The sequence below is a fragment of the Danio rerio genome, chromosome 19 (genome assembly GCF_049306965.1).
Source record: "Danio rerio strain Tuebingen ecotype United States chromosome 19, GRCz12tu, whole genome shotgun sequence".
NCBI lineage: Eukaryota > Metazoa > Chordata > Actinopteri > Cypriniformes > Danionidae > Danio > Danio rerio.
Window position 1 is genome coordinate 17763903 of NC_133194.1, and position 23598 is coordinate 17787500.

The 23598-nt window shown below is 35.0% G+C and overlaps 1 protein-coding gene across 8 annotated transcripts in view; it reads left to right on the top strand.

Annotated features, from left to right (window-relative positions):
* The window catches only part of ptprua (protein tyrosine phosphatase receptor type Ua), a 434849-nt gene that overhangs the window by 381918 nt on the left and 29333 nt on the right, over window positions 1-23598 (top strand). For 2 of the 8 annotated variants that reach the window (XM_005159552.6, XM_009294143.5), the window contains exons 20-24: window positions 2207-2224; window positions 9639-9675; window positions 22140-22237; window positions 22864-22980; window positions 23145-23299. In XM_005159552.6, coding sequence (XP_005159609.1) covers window positions 2207-2224; window positions 9639-9675; window positions 22140-22237; window positions 22864-22980; window positions 23145-23299 — 425 coding nt within the window. The remainder of the gene's footprint in view (window positions 1-2206; window positions 2225-9638; window positions 9676-22139; window positions 22238-22863; window positions 22981-23144; window positions 23300-23598) is intronic. The other 6 variants (XM_009294142.5, XM_073931608.1, XM_005159553.6 and 3 more) reach the window with 3 other exon arrangements.

Here is a 23598-nt window from a genome sequence, read left to right on the forward strand (position 1 = left end):
CATTGTCCCTCCTCCATGCCCAGATTGGTTCAAACTCGCTATATCACAACCAATAAGCATAGGTTTCGCTTTTGTTTGTGGACCAACAATGAGCTTTTTGAACAACACGGAATGAGAGATAGGCATACATTTATGCGCGGCTAAATAAAACGCAAAAAAAAAAAGTTTTGCATGAAATAATTCTCATACTAAGTACTTTTGCATGCACAGCAGCACAGAAACATGACAAAACAGTGACCCAGCAAAGACGAACTGCTGCTCTTGCTGTTTTCAAAAGACGCAAATGAAGGTGCAGCTGTTTGTCTGCATTGCAGACAACCATATCCAAATCCATATCGATAGACAACCATATCCATGCTGGCACATAAAACCTAAGGATGTTCCATATTGAATCTAGTTTCGTTATGTAACTATTTATAGTATAGTAAATATTTATATCTATTTTTTACTGAGGATTTGCACCATGTTTATTTGGATTTTATTTGGACTTTGACACATTATTTATTATTTTCTTATTTTTTTATTTGTTCATTGTAAGTGGTGTTGTTTATAGTAACTAAAAAATATATTATTTGGAAAAAGTCAAATTTGCTTCACTGTTCTATTATTTTGTAACATTTGTAACATACCGTATACCGCGAAACCGTCAAACCGTGGTATTGTTTTAGACGATTATCATACCGTAAAAAATTCATACCGTTACAACCCTAGTTCAGTGTGTGTTAAGTCAACCAGCTTGTTGTTTAGGGGTCGGTACATACAAAGCCGACTGCAAAGAACAAGCTGACAACGAGTGCACGTTCTGTGGATGATTGAGAGGTTTTTAAGATGTTTCTGTTTTCTCATTAAGAATGACAAAACCAGAACTTCTGACCATAAAAGTACATAAAACAAAACAACTTTCAGTACCATTATAACAGTGATTGTCACTCACCACAGAGGGATTTGCCTCTGCAAATATGCCTGATAGTCTAATAATCCAAACATTTTTGCAAATATTCAAGAAATGTAGTGAAATTACAGACAGCGTTTTTGTGTTCCTTCTTGCTAAAATAGTAAAATAGTCTCTTTACTTCACTGTGTTAGTTCACAACACAATCTGATTTGTTGTTGAATAACCAGTCAGACCAATGATAAATGAAGATCAATGAAAACCAATGTCAACTGACCAGTGGGCCAGTTGTCGGCTTAATGTGTCCAGGCCCTTAGCAAAAAAAAAGACTAACTGTTAGGTTACTTTCAATTAAATAAATAATAACAGACACATACACACATAACTTAAAATTTTTTTTTTCTGTTCACATCTTGTGACATCATGTCCTGTTTTTGGTTAGATTAGAGGTATTTGGTTCATGTTATGTTCATATTTCAAATATGTGAAATGTATATTTGTTCAATGTGAAATTTATATTTGTTCAATGGCAACAGACCCCCATTTTAAGTGGTTTCAGGATGTGTTTAAATAAAATGCATTAACACAGCAATTGCATAAAATCATCATATATTTCGAGAAAACAACTGTAAATGTTCAGTTTTTAGTAAATGTAACTCTTAAAAGCATTTAATTCCTTTAAAGTTTGCTTTATGTGTGTAACCCAGCAAGTGTATGTTATTTATCTGTCTGCCCGTATTAATTCCCATCCACAAAATTCACAATTGTGGGATACAATACAGTATATTGTTTGTTCAAAAGTGCATCATATACTGTATAGTGCATGGTACATGACAAAACTGATGTGTTTTTCACGTCTTAATGTGGCACTACACGAAACGTGAAAAATGTCCAGCCCTTCTGAAACTTAAAAGCATAGGATTTGTTCACAAAATATATTATTGACTGATTAGAAATTGTAAAATATCTACAGTATAAAATTACACTCTTTTTTTCTATGAAATATGACAATTATACAGTAAAACTGGAAAAAAAAATGTACTAAATGTGCTGCTAAAACATTAATTTGAAGATGAAACAGCTGAGCAAGACCTCTCTGATTTCTCAGACAATGCATGGTGACTCATCTTGACCATAATTTGCAGTTAGTTTGAAGTGATTTTTTCACTACAGGTGGCCAGTTTGAAAAAAAAAAATTAACTTATGAAGCCTTTATTTTGTTTCTCTAATCATCTTAATTAGCCTGTTTCTCTCTTTGTTCTCTTTCTCTCTTCTTCCACCCATCTCTCTTTCTCTGTGTCTTGGATCTCTTAGATTCGGATAAACAGGGAAGTAAGTACTTGTCTTTCTCTTCCTTTCCTTTCAACTGTCCATCTCTTATTCATTCCTGCTATCGTGGCTCTGGGCTCTGTCTTTTTCTCTTGCTCAAACCCTTGCCGTTTGCAGCTTTGTTCTCATTGCATCATCTTCTGGAACCCAAGCTTAAGCTATAAAGACCCTGTGAAATATTTAGTAAATGCTTTTTGTGTGTGTGTGTGTGTTTGTGTGTGTGTGTGTGTGTGTGTGTGTGTGTGTGTGTGTGTGTGTGTGTGTGTGTGTGTGTGTGTGTGTGTGTGTGTGTGTGTGTGTGTGTGTGTGTGTGTGTGTGTGTGTGTGTGTTGAAACAGTATGTTTTCATCTCAGTGGCTATTTGTTTACATATTCCAGATGATTTTAAAAAAATAACCGACATTATTGAAAAAGAAAACGCTTTTGTTTTCACAAGATCTTTAAAATCTTTCAGAATTTGCAAAGCTAGATTAAACCCTAATGTCTTACAGCTGGTCATTATAGTCAACATTTGTGTGTTTTGGATGACATTTTAAATAATGTATATTAATATCTAATAAAAAGTATTTTGATGTTATTTGAAGGAAAAAAAAAACATTTAGATCAGGGTTTTTTTCCCTTAGTTTTAATTTTTTTCTTAGTTTCACTTTAAATAAAAAACACTGATTCAACTTTAAGTTGTAAGAAACCTTGGTGTACAGATTTTTCAAGTTGTTTTTTTTTTTTTTTTACCATTTTCGGTTAAGTCAATGTTTTTTTTTTTTTCAAACTTTTCAGTTTTAATGTAAAATTTTTATTTAAAACAAATATAATTTAACTTATTTGTTACATGGTCTTTATTTATGTGATCTCTTTATCTGCAAATAAAAATGAATAAATAAAACTAGATATAAAATAACATTAGATATAAATTAGATCTAATATTATAAAATTTATATCCTTAAGCTGAACATTGAATTCAGTTTCTAAATGATATTTACATGTATGCACCTTTACCCTTTCTTTCAAAATCTCCTTGCCCTTGTTTTTTTCTACAACATTTTGCTGCCTTCCATTTTCAGTGCCTCCATGGGTTGAAAGATAAATGTGTTAAATTGTGTGCATTGTTCCAGATTATTGCTTCAATCTGACCCTTCTACGTTGCAGAGCATTTTGGTCATCCAATGCTCAATATGTGCATTTCAAAAGAACCTTTGTTCACATTATATCTTTACATAATGGAGTCCTGCTATATTAAGATTACCATCACATCATCATTATATACTTTGAAAGCATTCTAAAGGCCATTGACATTACCGTTTTTCAGAGACACCAGCAGTCTTCACAGATCTTGTTTTACTCAATGTACATTATTTTTGTTTTCAGCAATCAATCAGTAAAATCAATTGTTATCAATATTACACATTTCACAAATGAAAGGCCCTTAATTAATACTAGTCTGTTGTATGAATCTAACTTCAGTTGGAAAAAACTGCTTCAAATTATGCATCGCTTGAAAACAAACTGTATGTACACCGTTTAGGGGGGAAAAATAACACTAAATCTTAATAAAACAGGATTCTTTTACTTGTAATCATAGGGATCTATGGTAATCACCTACAGCATATAACACCTATATCTTTAAGGAGTGATATATTACATTAATCAGCTCAAACAACCACTGGATCACCATTATTGAACTTAACAGGTTGTTTATGAATGCTATATTCTCAGAACAAAAAAAAAAAATTAAAAAAGATTCACAAGCTTTCATTAGAGCGATACCCTTTAAAAAGTTACAGATTTACTCAGGTACACATACAGTTTAAGTCAGAATTATAAGCCCCCTTTCGTTTTTTGTTTTTTTTTTTCCTTTTTTTTTATACTTCCTAAATTATGTTTAACAGAGCAAGGAAATTTTTTACAGTATGTCTGATTTTTTTTTTCTTCTGAAGAAAGTCTTATTTGTTTCATTTTTGGTAGAATAAAAGCAGTTAAAAATAATTAAGTTCAAAATTATTAGCCTGTTTAAGCTATATTTTTTCGATAGTCTACAAAAAAAAAAAAAAAACATTTTTATACAATATTCCCCTAATTACCCTAACCTGCTTAGTGAACCTAATTTACCTAGTTAAGCCTTTAAACGTCTCTTAAAGCTGTATAAAAGTGTCTTGAAAAAGATATAATAAAATATTATTTATTGTCATCATGGTAAAGATAAAATAAATCAGTTATTACAAATGAGTTATTAAAACTATTATGTTTAGAAATGTGTTGAAAAAAAGCTTCTCTCTGTTAAACAGAAATTGGAAAAAAAATGAACAGGGGGCTAAAAATTCAGGGGGGCTAATCATTCTGACATATAAGTACATGTAAATTTCACAAATTCATGTTTAGAAAGAAATTCTGTATGTACTGTACCTTTACAGTATCAATGTCAAGCCTTTAGATGCAATGCAAATGTGTACCTCTTAAGAGGCCTGTGACCTTTCTGTATTTTTTTTTTTTTGATGTTGTTTGTTTGTTTTTTCTGACAGTAGTGCATAAATGAATCCGTCAATGCATACATCCATCAATAATGCTGACAATGTATAAGCAGATCTGTAGACAAAAAATACATAATAAGTCCGTTATGACACAAATTGTCCTGACCCACAGACACATTTCATGTTAATAAAGAAATGCTGTATGTACTGGACCTTTACAGTATTTATGTCAAGCCTTTATATACAAATGTGTATGTCTTAAGAGGCCGGAGACCTTTCTGTTTTTTTTTTTTTTTTGTTGTTGTTTGTTTGTTTTTTGTTTTTTCTGACAGTAGTGCGTAAATGAATCCATCAATCCATGCATCCATACATACATCAATAATGCTGAAAATTTATAAGCAGATCTGCAGACAAAAAATACATGAATAAATTCATTATGGCACAAATTGTCCTGACCCACAGACACATTTATAATTACAGTCACTTTACAAAAAATCTTGGACTACTGGACGATCAACCCAGCAATAGCCTTTGGGACTAAAAGCAGAGCTTTCTAGCCCAACACCACACATTTTAATACATCAGGGCTTAAGTGCATTGTGAACAGTGAACAGGCGAGTGAACAGATTAACTTTTTCAAAAGCAGATAAAGGTTCATTATGGTGACTGTATAAAGCCTTACTGACTGCTCCTCACACAGAAGTAATCTACTGATTTCTGACCACAACAACATAGTGCTAGCCCTTAAATTATTATGTCAAGTATCAGGGTGTTCTATCAGCTTTCAGATCTTCTTGAGACTTGAGACAGTATATTTATATTAAATTAATTATACTATATTAAATATTTAATAATTTTATATATATATATATATATATATATATATATATATATATATATATATATATATATATATATATATATATATATATATATATATATATATATATATATATATATATATATATATACAGCATATTAAGATAAAAGTTTTGTTTAAAAAATCAGCTGTTTATATTAGAATGGCAGAATCAACACTGCAGTTATAATGACCAGATTATTTTTGGAGTCACTGATCACTTTGAATCTCCTGCTGATGAACAATGACAATATAAAACACAACACAACAGTTAACAGGCAGGGATCTACGTGAGTTCAGAAACCCTTTTCTATAGTGACACAAGTGACTGTTGAATGAACTGCAGCCAACAACTTACTGCTTTTGTTTGCACTCATGTATTTGCAGCGTACAAGAATCTGAATATGATATAAATATAAACACAGTTGAAGTCATTTATTAGTGTCCCCCTGTATATGTTTTTCCCAATATCAGTTTAACATAGAGAAGATTTTGTCAAAACAAATCTAAATTTCATAGTTTTAATATCTATTTTCTTACAACTCATTTCTTTCATCTTTGCCATGATGACAGTACATAATATTTTACTATTTATTTTTCAATATATTCAGCTTAAAAGTGTTTTACAGGCTTAACTAAGTTAATTAGGCAATTAATTAGGGCAATTAGGCAAGCCATTATATAACAGCAGTTTGTTCTGTAGACAATCGATAAAAATATTGTGGAGCTAATAAAATAAAATAAATGAAAATGTGTGAAGAAAAAAATATTTTAGAAAATATTGTGAAATGACATTGGGAATATATATATTGGTATATATAATATCCCATGAATAAATTCAAATTAACCGTAGTGTATGTGTGTGAGTGAATAGATGTTTTCCGGTGATGGTTTTACCATATGCTGGATAAGTTGGCGATGCATTCCGCTATTGCAACCCCTGAATAATAAAGGGACTAAGCCAAAAAAAAAAATTCATAATAATGAATGAATTGTTGCAAATGTGTTGCATTCACAGTAGTTTTGTGTTACAGAGCAGAATTAAAATTTTTAAGCCCTGAACACATTCAAGCTCACATCATTAGATCATGCACACACAGCATATGAAAATGTGTGACAATGCCGGTCAGAGTATTTGATTTCAATCACATAAAACTTTGTTAAATAAAACAAGCACAGTGATTTTTATTGTGTAGATCTAGTAGAATCACACTTGTGGAAAATCCTTAGAAATACTATAGAAATTTTTCTTACATAAACAAAAGAGAAAATCGCTTAAATATCCTTTAATGGCATTTATTTAACTAAAAGAGAAAACAAAAGAGAAAAGGAAATCTAAAACATACAGCCCCTTTAAAAGTATCTGACCATTGAGTTTATAAAAACTCAATTTTACTTAACCACATTGCATTTAAACAAAGCAAATGAGTTTCTCTCTGTCTGTCAAAACCGCCGTTTAAAATACTACTCAAAGTACTTTTAGCATATCTAAAAATGCTGAAGTGTAGTGAGTAGTGAGTATGCTGTTAAAATGATTTCCACTTATACCCTTTAAATAAAAAAGTAACTTGCATCAGTGCCATTATCTTTTTTATAACACATTGCAACAATATATGTATATATAATAAGCGACTTAAAGCAAGTTGATGCATTTACATACAGACATCTGTGTAACATAGTTGTCAAAAACAATCTAGCTGTGACAATATGTTAATACTTACATTATGCACTTTGAACCCTGACTAAAAAGTTATGAGTATCCAGCAGAAGGCATTGCAAACCACTGATAGAAGACACGCAATATGACATGTATTTGAAAGCGTAACATTCTGTACTGCATTTAGTTATTTTTAAGGCCATTTCAGCAATATATATATATATATATATGTGTATGTGTATATATATATATATATATATATATATATATATATATATATATATATATATATATATATATATATATATATATATATATATATATGTATATATATATATATATATATATATATATATATATATATATATATATATATATATATATATATATATATATGTGTATATATATATATATATATGTATATATATATATATATATATATATGTATATATATATATATATATATATATATATATATATATATATATATATATATATATATGTATATATATATATATATGTATATATATATATATATGTATATATATATATATATATATATATATGTATATATATATATATATATATATATATATATATATGTATATATATATATATATATATATATATGTATATATATATATATATATATATGTATATATATATATATATATATATATATATATATATATATATATATATATATATATATATATATATATACAGTTGAAGTCAGAATTATTAGCCCCCTTTTGATTTTTTTTTCTTTTTTAAATATTTCCCAAATGAGGTTTCACAGAGCAAGGACATTTTAACAGTATGTCTGATAATATTCTTTCTATTTAAAGTCTTATTTGTTTTATTTCGGCTAGAATAAAGCAGTTTTGAATTTTTTAAAAACTATTTTTGGGACAAAATTATTAGCCCCTTTAAGCTAATTTGTTTTTCGATAGTCTACAGAACAAACCATCGTTATAGAATAACTTGCCTAATTACCCTAACCGGCCTAGTTCACCTTATTAGCCTAGTTAAGCCTTTAAATGTCACTTTAAGCTGTATGGAAGGGTCTTGAAAAATATCAAGTAAAATATTATTTACTGTCATCATGGCAAAGATAAAATAAATCAGTTATTAGAAATAGGTTTTTAAAACTATTATGCTTAGAAATGTGCTGAAACAATCTTCCCTCCATTAAACAGAAATTGGGGAACAAAATAAACATAAACAGGGGCGCTAATAAGTCAGGGGGGCTAATAATTCTGACTTCAACTGTATATATATATATATATATATACATATATATATATATATATATATATATATATATATATATATATATACACTGATCTAAACAGTACCACTATTGCTGCAAACATTCTAAAGTTATGTTTTTAAAATGCAAGTATTGAATTGCAACCTAAAATAAACAATTGAATGAAACATTTAATTGCTTTTTCGTTTCTTTAAGAGGTCATTGCTAACCCATTCTAATATATTATATGTATGATGCATGATGTTGCCCAATATTATCAGGGTGACATTGTGGTTTTCCTCCCAACTGTCAGTAACCATTTTAATACCAGAACAGTCTATTTTATGCTATTCACATCTATTACTATATATGATTGTTTGGCCAGTCTGTTAAGTCTGGAGGACCTTGCTTTACATTACAGATTACACAAAAGCTGGTCATCTGATGTCTCATGCTGACAAACGTGGCATTTCGTGTTTTGCTTTTAATGTGTGACATTTAGAATGCAGCATTCAGGTATGTTCAAACAGTGATAACATTTGCTCGGATTTCCTACACACGAGTAAATTCAATTCCTATTGCTCAGAAAATCAATATCAGATGACACACACACACACACACACTACAGATATAATATAGTTCTATATTAATATATGCTTGTTATCAAATGTCAAGTAGAAACACTTTCATTTGTGAGATTCATAGATGCATGTTTTGCTGTCACATTATTTGCCTCACCCAAAACATCCTATTTGATAAAAGTTTCTTGTATATAATGTATGTTTCTCTCACAGATTTTGGTTTTGAGATATTGTCATCCATCTGTGCACTTTGCCATATTTTACCTCACTTTTGTGCTGTTGAAGAAACAAAATGTTTAACATTGTACCTGCAGAGTAACTTGCTTGAATTGGTGTGGACAGTATATTTAGCAGGGAGGCTTGATAGATTTTATTCCAGCTTAGTTTACTTTGCAGTATATTCCACAACAATGTTGCTTATTTGGAGATAACATTGTTAGATAATATTATACATATAGAACATCTGCCTATGTAGCAGGTGTGTTTATTTTATTTCATTACAATTATGCAAGAGACAAAGTCAAAAAATGATGTTGATTATTTGAAAAGTAATTAACATAACATTGATTGATAATAACGCATGTCTTTCCTTTGCTCTTTCAGGGGTATCAGCGCTCCAACCATTTTATCGCAACACAAGGTAAGCTTTTATGCTTCCTTTAAATCACTTGTGTATTTGTATTGAGCAGTGGATGTTAAAAAAGTACCTTGACATGTACATGTCCGTGTTTGCATGTCCCAGATTTACTACAGAGCTTTGAACGAGGCAAATGCAGATATTGTTTTTGCTGTTTGACTATTTGTTTAATTTGACACTTGGTATCCAAACACAACTACACTTCTTACTTATTAAATGTTCTTTATTCTGGTCTCTTCCCTTATATTACTGATTATGGGTTACTGATTAGATTTTTCCTTTTTTTAATGCAGTTTTAATTTCATTAGTGAAAATAAGTACAACAAATGTTTTTTTTATTTTCTGTTTTTTTTTTTTTGTCTAAAGCTTGGCTAGGCAGAAACTTGACACATCTTCTGTGCTACATTTGCTGAAGTCGCACACTATGATCTGCTCATCTAATGAATGAACAGCATATTGTTGATGAAATAAGATGAGACTAAAATGTATTCAAAAAGATGAAAACTAACCAGCATTTATTTTTAATATAATCTGCAACATTGCAAAATTAATTGATTAGATGAGTTGATCAAAGCACATGGATTCACTCATGTTACTGCTGCACCAGACCTGTCAAGTGGCTGTTTGTGTCCAGCCATACTTAGTGACAAAATTGAGACTGAAATAAAGTTGATAACAGTCTAGAATAGTGTCTCAATTTTCAAATAACATACATTTGTTGTTACAATCTTCTTATTCAAGGAATTAATGACAGTACTGCAAGAATAAGCTTCTCGTTTATGCAAATATGGTCATTTGTTTGAAGAAATAATATAATATAAATAATATATAATATTATATCTGTTTGACTGCCCGCTTTACCAAATGTTTGACCATGTTTAAAGTAAGAGTAGTTTACACACACAGCATTGCTGGTTTACAAAAAATATCTAACAAGCCTAATTGTGTTGCACTACTACTTGATTTTGGTTTTATGGTTAAAAAATAAATAAATAATAATAATAATAATAAATTAAATTAAATAATAAAAAACAAGAAAGCAACTTAAATGAGATTCTGAAATATTTTATAGGATACTTCAAAAAGTATATATATAATTGGCCTTACACTTCATATTTTTCGATTTTTCATAGTATATGTATTTATTTCAATACTTTTATCATGAAGCTTTTTTTGTGGTGGGGTAGTTAAAGGGTTGTAATATAATATAATATAATATAATATAATATAATATAATATAATATAATATAATATAATATAATATAATATAATATAATATAATATAATATAATATAATATAATATAATAATACATTATAGGAAAATCTAATCTCATTTAATTAATTAATTTTTTTTTTTTTATCGAAGCATACATAAAACATGGCTTAATTTAGATATAAATTGATAAAAAAAAACATTACAATGTAGGAGAGTAAAATGTTTAAATGACTAAGTAATTTTTTTTTCAACCAACAAAACAGTTTTCAACAAAGATAATAATAAACTGAATGATTTCTGAAGGGTTGTGTAATGTGTGAAGTCTTTTGTGTGGCATTCATTACACAAATAAATGAAATGAAATGTCAGTGTTTGTTTTGACAAATAAATAGAACTTAATATGAAAAAGAAAATAAGATTTAAAAAATCCCCTTCCAGTTACTTTTTAAAAGTTGGGTACAACTAGTAAAGTCTTGTCCATTATATGTGTTAGAAGTCAGAGTCAGTCTAACTCTTTTTCTTCTCAGGAACTGTCTGTAGTTTTGTCTCTGTGGGTCTCTATGCTTTTTCTCAGGCCAGCACAAAGCAGCACACAACACACGCTCACACAACACATCTCATTTAATCCCCACTCTCTCATGTTGGTCGTCAACACACCGAGGCCACTGATCAACACAGACTCCATCCAAACATAAACAGACTCTGGCACTGCTGTGCTCTGTTTGAGCAGGTGTACACGCGCTCATGTGGGGGGTTTGCTAGGCTTCCTCTCTATCCTGAGTTTTAAACTGGTTTAGGTCCTGGGATATTTGTAGATGGGGGAGCTTTTGAAGCCATCTGCGTGTCCACATCGTAACAGCGCTGCATACAGATGTGCTCTTGACTCAATGAGCTTTTATACAAATGTGTTCGGTCAGTCCTGCAGCTGACAAGACAAACCTTTGTAGTCAGACTGTACGATACAGGGAAAATTTATTTAGATTCATTATAACTATAAATGCCCGAACATTGATAGTTTTAAATTCAGTACCCAACAAACCTTCGTAAAAAGGGCTGTACGATATTTGGAAAATTCTGCCATTGTAATATTTAATTTTTTTACAAGATCAATTGAAAGAATCGTTTATTTAGATCCATTAAAACTATGAATGTACATACATTCATAGTTTTGAATTCAGCACCTAACAAACCTTCATAACAGGACTGTATGATATTGGGAAACTGACATTGCAATATTTAGTTTTTCACCAGATCAATTGAATTGCTGTATTTGGAAAGAATTTATTCAGATTGACTGGGGTGTTTTCTAGAGGAGTGAATCATGCATAACTTATAATAAACAATAGCAGAAATAGATGAATAGAATAAAACAGACAAGTGAAAAAAAATGTGCTTTATGGTTTTCTGGAGAGTCTTAACTTTATTCAGGAACAGAAATAAAATAATCAAATGTCAAATTTGTTGTAGAAAGATTCAATTTAATCATTGTTAAAGTTACAAATGGTTGAATATCAGTTTTAAATTGCTCATATAATCAAACACCTTAAATGATGAATTATAGTTAAATGTTTTATTGACCTCACAAATGTCATGCCTAGTCAACTATAATCTCAGCAGCATTGCACATCCTGCAATGTGACTATTCAGGAGGCACACAACTCAGCATGCTATACAATCAATTAGGCAATCAATCAATTAAGCAATCCAGCAATCAATGCAGCAATCAGACAGTCCAGCAAATGTTATGGCTTTTGTTCAATTAGACTTTCAACAACCACTAAAATGGAAAGCAAAATAACATGTGGTGTTTATTATTTAATGTTCTGTGTACAATATTCAATACCCTCCACACATACAGTTGAAGTCAGAATTATTAGCCCTCCTGTATTATTTGCCCCCTGTTTATTTTTTACCTAAATGAAGAGATTTTTTTCAACACATTTCTAAGCATAATAGTTTTAATACCTCATTTCTAATAACTTAAATACATTGACCTTAATAACCAGGGGCGGACTGGCCATCTGGCAGACCAGGCACTTTCCCGGTGGGCCGACGTACTTTTTGGGCCGGGATGATCATCGTCTTATGATCTGATCGGCCCATAATAGGCTTAGCAGCCTATCGTTTTTTTTTTCTGCCTTATTAATTGACGCTGCTGTGATCTGTGACTCTCTGAAAGTAGATGTTTTTTTTCCCGGACAGACAGACCGGGCCAGCCCATGTGACACTCTGCAGCCCATTGGATCTTTTCTGTATTGACATTGGACTGGCCCAATCACAAACTCCTATTTTGGACTCCATGGGAGCGTGCGTCGTCTGTGTGTATTTGTCAAAATAGTCGAGAGTCAGAGAGAAGAAACGCAAGGGAGGCGCAGAGAAATCGCGGGAAATACACCGGCGTTTCATTTAGCGGTTCTGAAAAGTCCTCTCTTCATTCTAGTTCACGGCTAAAAGCGCAAATCACGTGACCACACACATGCACACTTTCCAGTAGTTCAGCAGGTGAGCATAAAGCCCAGGTGAGAGTATAGTGCATGTCAGACAGTTCATCTGCTGGATGATCTCATCTCACTATAGTTGTTAAACGGGATATTGAATTCATCTTGTTGTCTCTATCTAACAATTCTTATGTCTTTTGAATCACTTGTTCTCAGTTAACTGTTTTGGCTGAGTGCAAAGATAAGCTAATATATTAATTTATGTAACCACATACACTGATTCTGCACATTGACTTATTGCTTACCTTTTTTGTTTAAATTTAATGTACGTTATACTGTTTATAATGGCCATTATTGGTTATTAAAACTGATATTCTGCAAAAGAGACGGGGTAAAGTTCATTCTTTTCAATGAAAATGAAAAGAGACAGTTATATTTAAGCCCTGTTTTGTTATAAATATGCAGAGTGAAGATGATGCTCATATAAATATGCAGCTACACGAGGCTGTTTGGTGTCTGTTAATCATAATATCAAAATGAAACAAATTTGACTTATATTATGTTTCATTGTTTAGATAGTGAAACAGCAAGCAGGATGAGGTGAAAAGAGGTTAAAATGTAACACTGTTGCCTTTGAAGATTTACCCATGCATTAGCAGGCAGTTTTTGTGATGTTTATTATTGAATATAGGCTGAGTGAATAGTGTATTGAATAAGCTAAATTGGCCGTAGTGTATGAGTGTGTGTGAATGAGTGTGTATGGGTGATTTCCAATATTGGGTTGTGGCTGGAAAGGCATCTGCTGCATAAAACATGCTGGAATAGTTGGCAGTTCATTCCACTGCGGCAACCCCTGATAAATAAGGAACTTATGTGAAGAAAAATTAATGAATGAATAGTGTATTTTTAGAACTCAACAAATATCTTTATGGACTATACAAAAATGAAATTGAGATTAAAGTTTGTATTTATTTATTTATTTATTTCATATATATGGCTTTTATGTTTATAGAATATGAGTTGATAAAAATATTGGACGTGCATAGATAGATAGCATTTTGATTGAATTTAGTGGGCCGCTCTGGCCCAAAATGCCAGGGCCGATTTTTTGCCCCAGTCCAGCCCTGTTAATAACTAATAAATAATTTTATCTTTGCCATGATGACAGTAAATTATATTTTACTAGATATTTTTCAAGACACTTCTATACAGCTTAAAATGACATTAAAAGGCATAATTAGGTTAATTAGGTTAATTAGGTTAACTAGGCAGGTTAGGGTAATACAGCAAGTTATTGTATAACGATGGTTTGTTCTGTAGACTCTCAAAAATATATAGCTTGAAAGAGCTAATAATTTTGATCTTAATTTTTTTATTTTTTTTTTAATTACAACTGATTTTATTTTAACCAAAGTAAAAGAAATAAAACTTTCTCCAGAAGAAAGGATATTATCAGACATACTGTGAACATTTCCTTGCTCTGTTAAACATTGTTTGGGAAATATTTAAAAAAGAAAAATAAATTTAAATGGGGGCTAATAATTATGACTTCAAATATGTGTCAGTTGGATATATGATATATGGTTTGCATGAAATATACCTGACATGGTTTGCATGTCCTATTTTTATTTTAAGGAAACACAAACAAATAACCCTTTTTTTAAAATGAAGAAGGCTAGCAAAAAGCCCTTGATGTGAACTACATCCTGGAAATAAATGACAAAACCTAACCAAAAACGATCAATTGTTTCAAATACATCAAGTGTATATACACTCATTGAGGTACTTCTGCATGTCTCCTTTTTGCTTTTTTGTATGTGGTTGTTATGGTGTTATGGGTGGTATGGGCATTTATAAAATGTGTTTTGGGTGTTTTTAACACATTGCTGTGTAGTTGCTTACAATGAACATTTATACAGTTGGTGAGGTGTTCTCAGTGTTTTTGTGGCATGTTGTTATGTGCTGTTCTGGCTGATTACATTGTTATTGGTTGAGTGCTTTTAGCAGTTTTTAACACATTGCCATGCAGCCTCATGTTAATGTGTTTAATTTTTCTTAAAGCACTCACCAACTATGTCATATAACAGCAAATATAACAGCAAAATGTTAAACGGTTACTACGATTTTTTTAGGATCTAAACATATTTAGAAAATGTAGAAACATGTACAGTAACTTTGGGGTTGCTAGGATTTTTCTGTTTTGAGATAAGTGTAAGTTGTGTAGTTCGGAAATGCTATGTGGAAACTTCCACTGTGGGGTTTTCGTCAGAAACGAATCATCTGAAAGAGTAAAAAATTGGGCCAATGAAATGCCAATGAGTTGGCGGCGTCAATGACAATCAGCTGGCATCAATGACAATCAGTCCTACTATAAAGACGCGGCTAGTGGAATCCTCGACATCCTTTTGTGCTGAGGAGACTTTCACATTCAACAAGGGACAATCGTTGTGGCGAAGGTACATACCATTTCCGTTCCCTCCTTTGGATAAGGAACTCCAATGCTATGTGGAAACTTCCATTATGGGGAAATCTATGGAAAACGCTACAACAAAAGAGCCTTAACGCGTCCCTGGCGAAGGGTGTGCCACACAGTACAGCGAGTGCACCTACAACGCCGCAAGATGCAGTCTTCCAACGTGTCCCCTGGCCCTTACTTACCTTACCTACCTGTTCAGGTTTAGCTATATTTTTCGGGGAGTCGAAAGTAACCCAGTAAAAAAAAGGGGTTTTAATACGACAGTACATTGGGACAGCGTTCAGTCCTGACAGGAGGACGCTGTGGAGCTCACCTGCTACCCAAGGAGAGGAGACTTGGTGACAGCCTGTGGACTAGCCCGAAGGAGGGGAGTACATAAAAGAGGATGGTTAGCGGGGAGGGAAGACAAGAGCCCGCCTTAAAAAAGGGGGGACTAAACCGTGGTTGAGTGAGCTTAGGGGATCGCCCACAGGGGATCACACATAGCAGACACCTATACCCAGAACAAGGGCTGACCAGCGAGCATGCCAACAACGTAACAGGCCAACGTCTGAGTCAGATGCTGGCTGCCTTGGAGGAACTCTGCAGGGTTCGCCAACGGGGAACTGAACTGACAAAGCTGAAAAGGCGCACGCATCTCCTTGTTAGGATAGGAAAATGGCACAGCAAGTGTGTTTCATCACCATAACCGATTTTTTTCCTCAATCACCAAGGGCTACCCAATACCCTTGAGGTAACTGGCTCCACTCGCAGATTGTAAAACTTGCAAATGTATTTGGAGTTGCCCAGCCTGCAGCTGGGCAACTTCCCTTCTTCTCCCTCCACTTCCCTTCTGCCGACCACTGTAACAGACAAAGAGTTGGTCAGAGGATCTAAAGCTCTGAGTGCGGTCCACATAGGTTCACAAAGCGCTAACAGGACACAATAATGAAAGGGCTGGGTCTGCCTCCTCCGCGGGCAGCGCTTGCAGGCTCACTACCTGATCCTTAAACGGCATGGTAGGAACCATGCTAGGGTCTCAGGACAATGTGAGAGTAGGCCGGCCCAAATTCTAGGCTCTAGTCAATGACCGAAAATGCCTCCAGGTTCCCAACCCTCTTAATCAATGCCAACACAACCAGCAGAGCTGTCATCAAGGACAGAAATCTCAAGGATACTGAATCGAGTGGCTCGAAGGGATCCTCACGTAGGCTTGTAGCACAACTGCAAGGTCCCAAGAGGGCATGAGAGTGGGGCAGGGTGGAACCAATTGCCTCGCACCTCTGAGGAACTGAATGATGAGGTTATGCCTCCCCAGGTTGCCGCCATCCACAGCATCATGATGAGCAGAAATAGAGGCCACGTAAACTGTCAGTGTGGAGGGCGACATCCTACACTCCAACCTGTCCTGAAGGAAAGAAAGCACAACACTGATCAAGCAAAATCAGGGGTCTTCTCGGCGAGAAGCGCACCATTCAGTGAATAGACTCCACTTGAGGTCGTAGGCATGCCTCGTAGAGGGTGTTCTAGCCTGAGTGATGGTATTAACCTTGCCATCGGTAGGTTACCTAAGTCTTCCTCACGTCTATGGACCACACAAGGGTGCCCAATAGTGCTCTGTCCTTGAGAGAGTAGGTCCTCTCTCAAAGCGACCCGCCTTCTGCGTAAGCATTCCGGAGGGCAGCCTGTGAAGGCAGCGGTCCAAAACGTGCAGATCTAGGATTGGCCGGCAAAGCCCTCGCAAGTGAACCTGCCCGCACAATTACTGACATGCCAGCAGTGAGGCAGCATGGAGTGGGTTGGCTTGCCCGGGGAGCTCTGGGGTCCCGCGGGAGAGCGAGAGGCGAGAGGCTTGCTCTTGTCTCGCACCCAAACTCCGGTGGAGGGGCTGCGGGAGAGAAAGGAGAAGATTCCCTCTTCTCCAGATGGCCCACCTCAGGGATGCTTGGTGATCTGGTTACCAAACTTAGCGGTGCCCTGGGGCTAAGGGGGTGGGGGGGTGTGTGTTGCTGGTTTTCCTGCGAGATGCTTGGCACAGCCGCTTGGCCAGAGGTACAGGCGGGGCGGCGGAGCAAAAGCTACAGGCGAGTGCCCTCGGCGAAAAGCGATGGATGTGAAAGGCTCGGTGGGAAGGATCGGTCTTACGATCCGCCGATAGATTGTACCACCTATCGTCTCCGACTGCTCTTTCAACGGCGTGAATTCCGGGGCGAATTCACCGACGGTGTCACTGAACAGGTCAGGCTGGGATATGGGTGAGTTAAGAAAGCGAACTTTGTCAACATCACGCACATCACCAGGTTTAGCCTGAGGTGGCGTTCCTGGCCACTAATGTGTTCATCATCCTTCCCAGGGTACAGAGCTCATGCTCAGTCCTGGGTCAGAACCATCCTCGCGCAGCTGTGCAAGCACCTGCGCTTGGTAGTGCTGGTAGATGGCCATAGCATGCAAGGTGTGGGCGGAGGCACACGCAGCACACTACATAAGCCTACTGTGCACATCCAGGAAGAAGAGTTTTCACACCCCTCTAGTCAGTCCGGCCGTGGGGCTGGGGGATAAACCATCTCCAGAGCCACGGCCGAAGCAGCCTGGTGAAGCACAGCCACAAAGTCTGCTTCTAAATTCCTTCTAGAATCCTCATCATACATTGACAGCCCACCCACCAAGGATGGTGTGGATGGAGGCGCATGCAGATCAGGCAGAAAAAAGTGCCCTCAAAACTGCGTAAGCTTACTGTGCACTTCTGGGAAGAAGGGGACGGAAGGTTTTGAAGGTCTTGCCTCCTTATATCCTCCACATAACACCCATTTAGTCTGTCCAATTGCGGGCTTGGGGATAAACCATCACCAGGCCCACGGCCGAAGCAGCCCGGGAAAGCATGGCTATCATGTCCGCTTTTTAGATGCCAACGCCAGGCTCTCCACCCCCGAAGGAGCAAGCGAGCGGGTTCACATCCTCATCAGACAATGACAGCCCATCCTCCAATGCAGTGATGCACATCTGATCCTCAGTGTCATCAAGTGTGAGAGCGACCATCCAAAGATGGAGCGATTCTCTTTACCTGAAGCTTGGATAGAGCGCATGGAGGAGCGAGAGGTCTGCAGTCCAAAAGCGGCGGATTTACTCTCACGGTAACCCTCAGATCTGCTGAAGTGCCAACCACAGTGCAGGGGACAATTGGGGTGGGTCACTCATTTGCAAGAGCAAGCGTGGTCTTAACTGCGCAACAGACATGACATCACAGTGACTCTATGCACTACCCGCGAGCACAGCATAACATGCCGGACCCCCAGACATGAAACGCTGTGCACGTGCCCATCATTCAGGGACCGGAAACCACCGCATCCAGAAATTCGCGGTCGAAGGAACGTCTTGAAAAAGACGTGCTGCACAACCGTGTTGCTCTTTAAGGAAAGCTATTTTCCTATATACAAACCGCTCTTAGAGGACTGGACCCAAAGGATGCCAGGCAAGGGAGTAAAACCCAACTCGACCGTCTGCCACTGTGTATACGCACTTTGAACCGGGAGAAGCTGCTTCTCGATCTCTCTCTCTGTAGACACAGGTTTTAGATAACCTGAAAGACTCTCTCAGAAGCTTGTGAAAGGCTCTAAAAAGCGAAAAAGGATTTCGAGCATTGCACTAGCCCATGTGTGGGCAAATTTAATCCTGGAGGACCAGTGTCCTGCATAGTTTAGCTCCAACCCTATTCAAACAGACCTCCCTATAGAGTTCAAGTGATCTTGAAGACACTGATTAGATTGTTCAGGTGTGTTTGACTAGTGTTGGAACAAAACTCTGCAGGGACACCAGCCCTCAAGGATCAAGTTTGCCCATCACTGCACTAGCCACATCTTTATAGTATCACTAATAGTCCTTGACGTCGCCAACTCATTGGCCCGATTTTTTGCTCTTTAAGATGATTGGTTTCTGACAAAAAACCCCATAGTGGAATTTTCCACATGGCATTTTAGTTCCCCATCCGAAGGGTAACTGAAAGATGTTTGTTATCCTCTATGTCTGCAGTGTATTTATTCATTTATTTTTTTTCTGGTGAGGGGGCTTTGATTTAACCAGGCTAGATGTGTAGTAAAACTGTCAGTTCAAAAGAAAAAGAAAAAAACATTTCAGTGTCCACACCACAAACACATAGCTGTGCAGCAAATAACAACTTATCATTTATTTATTTATTTATTTATTTATTTATTTATTTATTTATTTATTTATTACCTCTAAAACTGTATCATCATGCATGTATGTATGCATGTATGTATGTTTGTTTGTTTGTTTGTTTGTATGGTTGTATGTAAGTAGGTGTTCTTGTATGTGTTTATGTATTTATTTATTTGAATAACCCCATGTTGCTTATAAAGAGGATCATTCAGATGTGATTTTTAGAGGATTTAGCTGCAGGCAGAAGTGAGAGAGCTGCACAAGACGTGGGCACCTGTTGTTGGCTGTAATTGTTTTAACAGGTAGAGAAGATAACAAAGTCTCAGCCTGAGGGCAGAGTGCTCACAGCATTCACAGGGTAGGGAACTTATAAACTGTAAGTAGCTTTTATTTAATCATCAGAGGACTGCTTTAATGTTTCTATGTGCATGTGTGACTGTGTGCTGGGCATGTGCAGTGTGTGCAGAGAAAGAAAGAAAGAAAGAAAGAAAGAAAGAAAGAAAGAAAGAAAGAAAGAAAGAAAGAAAGAAAGAAAGAAAGAAAGAAAGAAAGAATTATGTGTAAGAAATGAATGAATGAATGAATGAATGAATGAATGAATGAATGAATGAATGAATGAATATTACTGACCCCAATACTTCTATTGAGAGCAGTAACATCAATCTGTTGTATAAAAACGTGCTGAATAAGTTGGTGATTCATTCCACTGTGGCGACACCAGATTAATAAAAAAACTAAGCCGAAAAGAAAATGAATGAATGAACTCAATAAATATATGTACATGAACAATTTTATGAAGATTACAATTGTAGTATCTATTTGTGTTTGACTTTGGTCTTTGAAAATCCTCCCTGAAAACTACAGATCTTAGCAAGGTTAGATGGCTTTTTTATTTGGATGAAATTTGATTTTGAAATATGCCTTAAAAAAGTAATTCACATTGTAAATGCAATACTCTGAAAGTTGTTTTGACTTTTGTTATTGAGAAGTCTGCTAAAAGTCTAAGTAAAAAAAGGAAAAAGAAGTAAATTAAAAGTCTTTTTTTTTGTTAGTTGAACAATCAGAATGATGTTAAACAACAGTAAAGTATCTATTAATACTATGCATTTACAAATTTAACAATTTGATTAAACCTTAATAAAGATCTGTTCACCAAGATAACTATATTAAAAACCGACTCAAACTTTTTTCACTCTCAAATAGTTCCATGACATCATGAGTATTGTAAAGGAAGGTATTTTAAAAATGTTAGAAACATGTAGCCTTTGACTTCCATAGTAGGAAAAACATTTACTATTAAGGTCAATGGTTCATTTTTTTATAATAACTTATTTTGTGTAATTGATATATTTTATTGTTGATTTTTTTGCAAACATTCCTCACAAACATAGCTTTCTGTTTATTGTAAACACACTGAAGTGTTACTATATGCCACCACCCAAACCTGAAAACTAGACACATTTTGATTAGCTTTTGGTGTTATTATAATTATTATTTTTTTATTTATTATTATATTTTTAATCATTATTTATATAAGACATGAATAACAAAATTAAAAAAAGAAGTTCCTCTATCAATTTTTGGTGCTCTTCCATCAAATGTGAAACAATTTTCTGTTCTTTATCTTTATTGTTGTGGTTACAGTTTTAATCTATTATATAAACAGCACCTAAACCAACTATGTGTGTTGGGCCTTTGTCTGAATGAGAATGTCAAATTTAAAAAAGTAATTTGTGGGCCTTGTTATCACTGTGTCCAAGATAAAATACCCTTGATGATGTCCTTTCATCATCTAAATAGTGTTACGCACACAAAATCATCTTAGCAACCAGATAGCACTGCAGTGAAAACGCTCACCTTGGAAACTGCATATCAACTTCTAGCATCCTGGTACCACTCACTTTTCTTTTTTTCTTTGGAAAATGTAAAAGTCTAGTTTCTTGCTCCTATTACTCACTCGATTTTCACTGCCAGCACTTTCTCCATTCGTTGTCTTCAATATGAACTGTTAATTCTCCTGTCCCAACAGCCTGCCATCTCTGTTTTCTTTTTTTCTTATGTAATCCTTGTCGATGTCGCGACCTGCTATTTCACAAAAGCACCTCTATCCTCTCTTTATCCAGCGTTCAAATCATTCACCTCCCACAATTCTCCATGAAAGCTCATTTCTCTGTCTCTCCGCAGGGCCCAAGCAGGACATGATCTATGACTTCTGGCGCATGGTTTGGCAGGAGAACTGCTACAGCATCGTGATGATCACCAAACTGGTGGAGGTGGGGAGAGTGAGTAGAATAACTCTACCTCTGCCTCCGGCTGCCCCGCCACCCCTTCCGCCCACTAATGGACACCATCTATTACTAAACACTGACCACTGCAGTCCACAGCTGACCATTACTGAAGATAAACTTTACCAAGACACCCCATTAGCTAGAGAACGTTCCATCTGACAAATGATTTTTATCGGCTCAGCCATCTTGCGTTTACTGCACTTTCCCTTTGTTACCTTTCCTCCACAAATACCACCATTACTACAGTTGTTGCTGTTATTACTTTAATATCTTTTTGTCTTTTGGATTTATCATTATTATTATGATTTAAGCTTCTTCTTTATTGCAAGCAGTTTGCAAATCAGTTTAAAAACCTCAATGTGCAGTGCAATGTGCACAATACACAATACACAGATTGTCATGATTGTTTCCCACCAGAATAGTATAAATCATATGATCCACATTTTATAACAACTTTACTTTTTATTTATTTATGTCTAAAGAAAATATAGTGATTTAAATATATTATTAAATATGTTATATTATTTTTTTCTTGTGTAGAAATATATATATATATATTATGAAATGTATTGTAGTTGGGTGTTGATTGTCTTTTGTTTGTTTGTTTGTTTGTATTTCAGATGAAGTGCTGTAAATATTGGCCTGATGACAGTGAGCTTTATGGAGATATTAAAATCACTTTACTGAAAACAGAAACGCTGGCAGAATACACCGTACGCACTTTTGCCATGGAGCGGGTAAGTGTGTTAAGAGTGTTAAACAAAATAAATTGTGTCTGTGAAATGTAAATTAGTTGAAGGAGTTATCATGTTGATTTGATAAAATGGAAACTCTGTTGGGGGGGACATGCAAAGTAAAAACAGGTTTTGGTAATATTAATGTTGTTTATGTCTTTTTTCAGCGGGGTTATCCAGCCAAACATGAAGTCTGCCAGTTTCACTTTACATCCTGGCCAGAACATGGTGTGCCCTATCATGCCACAGGACTACTAGCCTTCCTCCGGCGGGTCAAAGCCTCCACACCTCCTGATGCTGGGCCAGTTGTTGTCCACTGCAGGTAGAAATTACTTCCTTGCACTATTTTATAATAGGTCCATATTATTAGGCCCAATAAACCTTTTTTTTTATTATTATTATTTTTTTGTTTGTCTACAGAACGAACCATTGTTCTACTATGAATTACCTAATTACCCAAACTTAACTAGTTAACCCTATTTACCTAGTCAAGCCTTTAAATTGCTCTTTAGGCTTAATTCTAGTATCTTGAAAATAACTAGTAAAATGATATACTGTCATCATGGCAAAGACAAAAGAAATCAGTTATTAGAAATCAGTTTAAATATTTTATGTTTAGAA